We start from the raw sequence: 10,337 nt of genomic DNA on the forward strand, positions 1-10,337 counted from the left end.
TCCGTTTTACTTTTCATTCAAATTACCAGTTGAGGCAGTAGCTAAAAACACTTGGTCCAGCATTCCTTGCATCATTAAAAATACACGTAGGGATTTTTAATATTGATAAATGAACAGATTAAAAAGTATGAGGTTTGCAATTTTCAAAGTCTAAGGAAGCCGAATGTTAAATCTTATTTTGAGTATATACATTTTAAGGAATAAAAATGAACACCAGGCCCAAAACATTTGATAACTAGCTCTTAAACATTTTAGGTGTCATCTGATTTTGAGTTCAACTCTAAAAGCATTTTAATTTATGGCATCAGATACAAACTGAATACACACAGCTAGACATTAAAATAGAAAACTACCTTGATTTTTTTTATACAACAAATTAGTTCTGAACTATAGGGGGTCAGTCTCAGCTAGTGTAAACACCTAGATAAAAAAAAAAAACAAAAACATTTATTCAACAAGCTCAAACTCATTTTGCCCATGCAGAAATCTATGTTGTACCATGACGATAGACTGGTGAAGAAAAAAAAAAAAAAGACAAGTGAAGTCAAGCAAGTTTTTAAAATTTTATTTCATAAATTGTACAACACAGAAAGTTCGCTTGAACAGTTTTCACATGGTCTTAAAAAGTAAATTGATCTACTTGAGAAATCAAAACAATTTATTCTAACATGGAGAACAAGTGGTTGTTGCTTCTCTGCACTGTCATGTACAGGGACAAAAATCAAATAGATTTATACTGGTTACTGGGGGTGGGGGTGCAGAAAAAAAGATTGATTCATTAAAGGATATATATTCCTAGTTCTGGCGATTATGAATCAATTCTAAAGGCCCATTTTAAAAAGTGTTTTTTTCCAACTCCTACTACCAAGCATACAATTCGTGTCCACTCAGCCACTGTACAGCAAGATTCAAAACACATTTTCATCATTAAGTCATGATTTGTTGTTTTATGTAATAGAAATGAATAGTGCACCACAAATTACTAGGTGCTTCTTGAAAGTATAAAACAGTAAATCAATCAATAACATCAATAATCAGTAAAAAGACCAGCGTACCTGCTCGCTTCGAGTTTACCCCCGTTGGCTCTTAAAGAGGACGCCCATCCAATATGGCGGCGACGCAGGATGCGCTCAAGCACATAATGAGGCGTCTACGAATATTTGTCTGTGGTTAGCAAACGTGTAAGGATCTTATTTGTGGAAAATTTGGGGGTTGCATACAGACCTCTACTGAACTGGGCGTGGCGCAGCAAAAAACATCCATGTACATAAAAAGCCAATTAGTTAAAATTATCTAAGTAACCCAGGAGACTGCGATGAAATATGGCATATGCATCCTTAAATTAAAATGTGTGTCTGGCTGCCAGCTGCTACATGCATTTGTTTAACTACGAAAATAGTCGAAGTGAATGAAAATAGGGTAAATGTTAAATTACCTATTCATATTAGTTTATGTACACAGATTGGGTTCAGCGGACTCTGCGAGTGTTTTGTTTACATTTAGTGCAGACCTGCATTTCAGTATTATTTTCAATATATCTGGAAAATGTGCTAAATAAAATCTTTCAAACTGGAGAATGTGATCCAATTCTGGCTTCTTCATCTTTTGATTAAAGTTGACTTCATATTTTATGAAGAGTTGTTGATGGGACATCAAAACAACCACTTTGTTTTTCTCTTTTTCTGTCATATAAATGAGAGATCTTCACACATATGTATTATTTCACAGTTGGCCTGTGTCTCTTTATTACTTTGCTTGTTGGTTTTAAAACTTTTTATTTTAACATGAATGTTTTCTCTCCCCATCGTTGGCACCAGCTGTGTCTCCACATCATGTGATTCTGTCGACAGCAGCAACACTCCGAGCTTCACTGGAATCAATTTGTTCAACAAAAATAATGCTCAGAACCATGAAAACTAATCCAGATATCTATTTTATTAGTGATGGGTCTGGTAAACCCATTAACGTTACGGGTTATTGGCTTCCTCTTCTCCTCAGACCCTTGTTTCAGGACGTCTGAGCACATGCTAGCAGCTCGGTTGGACCAACATTGCCCCATGCCGAAGCTGAGGCGCAGCAGCAGCTCTGGAGCAGACGGTCATTTCCGACAACTCCGTATGGACCTGACGTCTGAATACGCTTGATGTTTTACAAAGGGACGATTGCAGACCTTTTTAGAGGATGGGGGAACCCCGTGACCTTCAACACGTCACAATACAAAGTTACATGTACAAATAAAAAGTAGATTTACTTTGCCTACCACAATGCTCTACGGAAATAAAAATCGCATAAAGGGGAAAAAAGTTAAATGAAACAAGATAAAAAACAAGAACCATAAATCCCTACTCTAAACACTGACTAGATGTAGTTACACCATTTTTGTTTCATTCATAAGTACACGTACACCCTAAAGCGGTACGACTTGGCAAATCAATGAAAGGAAATTTATCCTTCAAGCAAGGAACAGCTGGACTTTTCTCAAACCTATTGGTCTTCCACTTAGTTCCTGAGCTGCACTTAAAGCCTCCTGATAGGATTCAAATAACAAAGTAGCAGAACCTTTGGGTGCTCCGCCTCGTTCATACTCAAGTGAGACAGATCCAGGTATGACGTGGTATCCATGGCAGAAATCATAGATTTCTTCACATTTGATTGTGAATGGCAAGTTAATCATCTGCACACAGGTAGGACTATCCAAATGTTGCGCTGGAGGACCAAAATGGTCATCAGCACCATTGCCCTTGTATCGTGGAGAATGGGAACTCACTGCACGAGGTTCATTGTTGGAACCTCCATGGAAGCGATCCCCCGTATTAGCCATTGGCATATTACCATCTCGAGCAATGCTTGCATCAGGGTAAGAAGAGTTATCAGGTGGAAAAGACGCCTCGCTGCTCCTCCCTGAGTACTGCTCCTCTCTTGGCATTGGTTCACTCCCCTTAAGTGTCTCATCAACCAACTGTTTCATCTGAGAACGTGTGATACAATTCATCATCACTTCACAACCAAGAAACTGACGTCCATTGAGACGGAGTGTCTCCATAGCCTCTGCCTCAGACCCAAAAACAACCAAAGCCTGTCCAACCTTTGCACCACTGTGGTCATGCAGAACATGAACTTTGTCCTCTGTGACATTAAACCCACGGAAAAAGCTGAGGATCTCGACTTTCCTCACATCAAATGGGAGGTACCTCACGAACACACATGATCTCTCGGTGTCATATGAGTTCCTGGGGTAAGAAGAAGGTCCTTCCTGGTATTCAGACCTTTCCAAATTTCCAGAAGGTCTGACGTTCTCATTTTGAGAACCCATAAGCTTGACCATGTCATCTTTTGAGATGGGACGTGCAGATATGCTTTGATGCCATAACTGTTTTCTCTCAGGACTGAAGGCTTCGCTAAAGTCTTGGCGGCTCCTGAAGAGTACTAATGCAGATCTAGTTCTTTGTCCATACTTGTCTGTTAAGAACAGGATCTGGTCATTTTTGAGTTTTGCGTCAGGAAAAAGCAGTTTTACATGTTCCACTTCTGCTGAAAAAGACAGATTCTCCAACATCACACAGTATTCTTTATTACCGATAGATGGAGAGTTATTCCTCTGGGCCACAGGTGACCGTGACCTATCGCGTTGTGGATTTGTCCGGCTGAAACCAGGTGATCTCCACATTTGAAGGTGGTCAGTTTTGTTGCTCCTCGTTCTGTCGACGTCCTCAGACATGAATCCAAGCATTCGCATTTTCGCCACAGCATTAAACCAGTCATGGGAATATGTTCTCCTAACATCAATGTACCTTGTTCCAATGTATTGCCCATCCCTCCTTAAGGCCTGACCTACATCCTGCCTTGTTGCAAATCTAACAAAGCCCATTCCGTTCAATCGTCCATCCGGGTGTTTTAACAGCAGAATTTGATCTATGGTTAGACCAGAAAAAAAATTACGAATCTGATCCTCAGTCACCATAAATGGCAGACCTTTGAGAAATACACCACAGAATTCTTCATTTTGTGAAGGCCTCTGATGCTGGGAGTCAGGGCTATAACCTGATTGGCCACTGGATCCTGGGCCCACCTCTGGGTACACATATCTTTGTGCACGTCCAACATCATCATCAAATACGTTCTTTTGATCCAGCTCAACATGTTGGGCCGTTCTTTCAAGAAGTTTCTGCATCTCTGTTTTGCTGCTCAGTAGCAAGGTTACCGGTGAATCCATGATGCATCCCCCTGACCGTGTCATGGCTCTTCTCGCATCTTCATCTGAAGCAAAGATAATGAAAGCTTCTTCTCGTTTCCCACCAATTATATGCACGCCTCCGTCTGGGATATGGAGGCCAGTGAAGAACCTGCGAACATCCCCAGAATCTGCCATGCCACTTAGTCCCTGTAAACGGATGACGACTTCCATGTTGAGGCACAAACAACTCCACCTGTAGACAAAGGGGTAAAGAATAATATTACTGCCCACAGAGCCTCACTTGCTCTGCAACAAATTCCCACCATTCCAGCGTAACACATAAAAATCTAAACAGCTATGAATAATCTAACAAAGCAGGAACATTTTAAATTCTTACTAAAAGCACCTTTAAAATTGCACCTGCACAGTAATATTCTGGATAAATTTCAGTCTGATTTTCGCAAAATGCACTCAACTGAAACTGCCTGTAACATACTGATGTCTGCAGACTTTGGTCAGTGCAGTGTACTCATTTTATTGGATCTATCATCAGCTTTTGACACAATCAACCACAATATTCTGCAACATAGACTGCAAAATGAGTTTGGAATTCCTGGAACTGTTCATAAATGGTTTAATTCCCATTTGAGCAACAGACCCTTTCCCATGTTTGCGAATAACATAGTCCAAAATTATTCATTTATTGTATGGTGTCCATCAGGGTACAATATTAGGTCCTATTCTGTTCCTTTTATGCATTAACCCCCTTGTAAAGATTATCAGTAGCTTCAAAAATGTGTCTTACCAGTGTTGATCAAATTCAACTGTATTGTTCGTTCTGTGACTCAGAATTACACAAGTTAGCTGAATTACTAAATTTCCCATATTAAGGCATGGCTAGCTAACAACTGCCTTCAGTTAAATTCTAGGAAGACTGAAACCCTGATCATTACTCCTGAACAGAAAGTTCTTTGGATCAAGCAACACCTCTGTTCTCTAGGCTCATCTTCTCAGCCAAACCTCAGAAACCCTGGTGTTCTGTTTGACAAGGTACAAGTCCTTCTTGCCCTCTTTAGTGTCCAGTCTCCCATACAACTCATCCTCCACGCTCTGCTTTGCCTTAGCTACTTCCTTCTTTGCTCTATGCCCCATATCCTTATATTCCTGTCTCCTCTCTTCAGTCCTCTCACTGTCATATTTCTTCTTGGCTAACTTCTTTCATTGAATGGCGTCCTGCACTTTACTATTCCACCACCAGGTTTTCGTATCATTCATTAAATGTCCAAATGATAAACCAAGTACCTTCCTACCCGTCTCTCTAATTACTGTTGTTGTAGTAGCCCAGTTATTTGGAAGCTCTTTCTTACCACCCAGAGCCTTTAACAGCTCCTCTCTGAATTTCTTACAAAAATCTTCCTTCTTCATTTTCCACCATTTGGTCTTCTTGGATTTTACTCTTTTTCTTTTCTTCACAACAACAGTCATTCTACACACAACCATCAGATGCTGTCTAGCCACACACTCTGCTGCCACAACATTACAGTCCCCAATCTCCCTCAGGTTTCCTCTTCTACACAGAATGTAGTAGACCTGCATACTACTTCCTCCACTCTTATAGGTCACTATGCTCCTCCCTCTTTTGGAAATAGGTATTGACTACAGCCATTTCCATTCTCTTGGCAAAATCCACCACCACCTGTCCTTCCTGGTTTCTTTCCTTGACACCAAACCTACCCATCACTTCTTCATCCCCTTCGTTTCCTTCACCAACATGTCCATTCAGGTCTGCTCCGATCACCACTCTTTCATCCCTGGGAATACTCTCTATCACGTCATCCAGATCTTTCCAAAATGTATCTTTCTCCTCCTCATCACATCCAACCTGTGCAGCATAACCACTGATGATGTTTAGCATCAGACCATCTACTTCTACCTTCAGGCACATCACCCTATCTGACACTATCTTCATCTCTACTACAAACCAGATTCCAAAAAAGTTGGGACACTAAACAACTTGTGAATAAAAACTGAATGCAATGATGTGGAGTTGGCAAATGTCAATATTTTTTTCATAATATAACATAGATGACAGATCAAAAGTTTAATCTGAGTAAATGTAACATTTTAAAGGAAAAATATGTTGATTCAAAATTTCACAGTGTCAACAAATCCCAAAAAAGTTGGGACAAGTAGCAATAAGTGGCTGGAAAAAGGAAATTGAGCATATAACGAACAGCTGGAAGACCAATTAACACTAATTAAGTCAATTGACAACATGATTGGGTATAAAAAGAGCTTCTCAGAGTGTCAGTGTCTCTCAGAAGCCAAGATGGTAAGAGGATCACCAATTCCACCATTGTTGCGCAGAACGATAGTGCAGCAATACCAGAATGGTGTTACCCAGCGTAAAATAGCAAAGACTTTTGTTATCATCATCAACCGTGCATAACATCATCAAAAGATTCAGAGAATCTGGAACAATCACTGTGCGTAAGGGTCAAGGCCATAAAACTCTACTGGATGCTCGTGATCTCCGGGCCCTTTAACGTTACTGCACCTCAAACAGGAATGCCACTGTCAAGGAAATAACAGAATGGGCTCAGGAATACTTCCAGAAAGCATTGTCAGTGAACACAATCCACCGTGCCATCCGCCGTTGCCATCTAAAACTCTACAGTGCAAAAAGGAAGCCATTTCTAAGCAAGCTCCACAAGCTCAGATGTTTGCAGTGGGCCAGGGGTCATTTAAAATGGAGTGTGGCAAAATGGAAGACTGTTCTGTGGTCAGATGAGTCACAATTTGAAGTTCTTTATGGAACACTGGGACGCCATGTCCTCCGGACCAGAGAGGACAAGGATAGCCCAAGTTGTTATCAATGCTCCATTCAGAAGCCTGCATCACTGATGGTATGGGGTTGCATGAGCGCTTGTGGCATGGGCAGCTTGCATGTCTGGAAAGGCACCATTAATGCAGAGAACTATGTTCAGGTTCTAGAACAACATATGCTCCCATCTAGACGTCATATCTTTCAGGGAAGACCCTGCATTTTTCAACACGATAATGCCAGACCACATTCTGCAGCAACCACAACATCATGGCTACGTAGGAGAAGGATCCGGGTACTGAAATGGCCAGCCTGCAGTCCAGATCTTTTACCTATAGAGAACATTTGGCGCATCATAAAGAGGAAGGTGTGACAAAGAAGGCCCCAGACGATTGAACAGTTAGAGGCCTGTATTAGACATGAATGGGAGAGCATTCCTATTTCTAAACTTGAGAAACTGGTCTCCTCTGTCCCCAGATGTCTGTTGAGTGTTGTAAGAAGAAGGGGGGATGCCACACAGTGGTAAAAATGGACTTGTCCCAACTTTTTTGGGATTTGTTGACGCCATGAAATTTGGAAACAACAGATTTTTCTCTTAAAATGATACATTCTCTCAGTTTAAATTTTTGATCTGTGATTTGTGTTTTATTCTGAATAAAATATTAGATATTGGCACCACCACATCAGTGCATTCAGTTTTTATTCACAATTTGCTTAGTGTCCCAACTTTTTTGGAATCCTTTTTGTACATTCTTTACCAACTCCTCCTTCAGGACCACCCCTACTCAATTTCTCTTTCTATCCACACCATGGTAAAACAGTTTAAACTCTTCTCCAATGCTGCGAGCCTTGCTGTCCTTCCACTTGGACTCTTGGACACATAAAACATCTATCTTCCCTCTCTGCGTTACGTCAGTCAGCTTTCTACCTTTGCCTGTCATTGTCCCCACATTTAGAGTTGCAACCCTTAGTCCTACATTCTTCACTTTCCTCTTCTCCTTCTGTCTCCTGACACATTTCCCTCCTCGTGGTCTTCAACTAACAGTAGCACAATTTCCACCAGAACCCTGTTTGTCAACAGCACCGGTGGCGGTCGTTGTCAACCCGGGCCTTGACCGATCTGGTATGGATTCTGTATTTTTGTAAAGCACTTGGTGATATTATCTAGGAAAGGTGCTATGCAAAACAAGTTTACTTACTTACTTAAAACCATCCAACTTTAAATTAGGTGGCCTTTTTTTTGTTGCAAATCTTCGTATTCACCACCTCAGGCTCCAGAGATGTAAACTGAACACACAACATCGAACACATCTTTTAATCCACACCTTTGCGCAAAATGCATTGTGCATCATTACTGTAGATTTAAACAAACTTCAAAAATACTCCACCAAATAGTTCCACGTATTTTGCCAAAAGATGTTTAACCAAAGTACCATAGCTACTGAAATGTGACTGTCTTGATGATAGTTTCTTATAAATCCAGTCCTGGAATCGTGTCTTGAAAAACCCATTACCACAGCCTCTTGTGTTTACCTTACCAGCAGTTGTTTAACAGGTCAATTATCCACTTGATCTGGAGCATCCAAAAAAAAATAAATAAATAAATAAATCAGCCCCTAAATTGCTGCCCTTTAGCAGCTTGTAACACTCACAAACTCAGGAAATCCAAACACATATTGACCATGCCTCTCATAAACTTTTCAACTTCAACACAAAGCTTTGAAAGTGTTGAAAATGTTGCTTAACACCAGCAGAATGCATTAAACTCAACAGGATTCACTATTATGCACACTTCACCCAACTCACAAAAACTGCTGAAACTGACAAGACACACACCAACGTTCATGAACAAGATAAACACAACTGGGTTCTCTTTGTATTCACTAGAACAACAAAATCACAGACCTGTCAGTCATCTCATTCTTTAGAAAATAATGAACAAATGGAAAATTATGATGAACATGGGAATTGTCGCAAAGTGCAAAACACTTCAGACATTATTAAAGGGATGCCCAAAAATAAATAAACTGGACAGTTCTTTAGTTGAAGACATTTCACTTCCTAATTAAAAAACTGGGCAATGTAGCAATTTAGGCTTTTAAACTGGAAAAAGTATAAATTTGTTGAAATCTAAACATATTTTTGATGAAATTCTGTCTCTTGCTCACTCACTCACACACACACCATCTCTCTCTCACACACAAACATACATACACACACACACACAGGTTTAAGAACTGGGATAAAGGTCCGAGTATACTCAGGGGAAGTTTTTCCGCGCGGACTCAACGTGCACTGTCCACATAGGGTTGATACTTCAAACTCGAGCGTCCACCCTGACTGGCTGCAGTGCAGCTCTTCAGGCAAGGGGCGTTTACCTTTGGGAAAAATTGAGGTCACGGACTGGTCATTTGCTGACACACCTACTGGACTGAAAAGGTTCCAAAAACAAAAAAACGAGAGGTGGTAGCCCCAGCCGCGTTCTGTGTTTATATGTTGTTAAATAAAAAGTTCTAAAAAAAATAAAATAAAATCAAAAAACAGGGAGCGCTGGCCCTGCAGCCGACAAATCAGACCAGCCCACCAGGAAATCTCCAGTCCCTCCTGCAGCCACGCTGAACCAGATTTTAATTTGCTTGTGACAAATTCCTTAATTTCTCACCATTTCAGTCAAGGCGTCAACAGAGGAAGAGATCGCTTGGCTCTTGAAAAAAACAAAACAAAAGACCATTAAACCAGATCAGGGATGAAGAAGGGAAATTTAATACAATAGTGTTGAATACAAAACAGTTCGCTGCCGGGCAGTTTATTGTGCAACACAGAGTACGCGTACGTAAATTGAGTTTTGCACGGCCATGATCTGCGGGTGTCTGCTTTGACTCTAATCCACCCGAGTACACTGGGGCCTTTATGCCCCTTTTCCACCACTCCTAATCAGCCATACTCTGCTCAGATCAGCCATTTACACGTAGGATTCCCATCGCACTTCAGGACGGGTTCTGGAGGCGTGTCCAGAATCCAAAATGCTGCTAATGAACTTTAGTTCACCATTAAGAGTGAGAGTTCTGCGACGAATTTAACTCAAAGCACTCTGCTCCTCAGATAAATAATGTTTAATTATTATTTTTAAATATGTATGTATCTGTTAACTTATTTTATATATGAATATTTCTGTTCAGTGCCCTGAGACGACTTATCTTATGACATGGTGCTATACAGGTCCTTCTCAAAAAATTTGCATATTGTGATAAAGGTCATTATTTTCCATAATGTAATGATAAAAATTAAACTTTCATATATTTCAGATTCATTGCACACCAACTGAAATATTTCAGGTCT

General features: G+C 40.4%; 1 protein-coding gene across 3 annotated transcripts in view; it reads right to left on the reverse strand.

The window, feature by feature from the left end:
• Nucleotides 1-1,715: 1,715 nt before the first annotated feature.
• Nucleotides 1,716-10,337, reverse strand: part of rbm12bb (RNA binding motif protein 12Bb) — a 24,090-nt gene continuing 15,468 nt past the window's right edge. For 2 of the 3 annotated variants that reach the window (XM_037676334.1, XM_037676333.1), the window contains exon 2: nucleotides 1,716-4,427. In XM_037676334.1, coding sequence (XP_037532262.1) covers nucleotides 2,453-4,405 — 1,953 coding nt within the window. In that variant the 5' untranslated portion in view covers nucleotides 4,406-4,427 and the 3' untranslated portion in view covers nucleotides 1,716-2,452. Of the gene's footprint in view, nucleotides 4,428-8,201; nucleotides 8,615-10,337 lie in introns of those variants that run through there. The other variant, XM_037676335.1, reaches the window with a different exon arrangement.

This window comes from Nematolebias whitei, chromosome 5 (genome assembly GCF_014905685.2).
Source record: "Nematolebias whitei isolate Nwh7 chromosome 5, NemWhi1, whole genome shotgun sequence".
Classification (NCBI taxonomy): domain Eukaryota; kingdom Metazoa; phylum Chordata; class Actinopteri; order Cyprinodontiformes; family Rivulidae; genus Nematolebias; species Nematolebias whitei.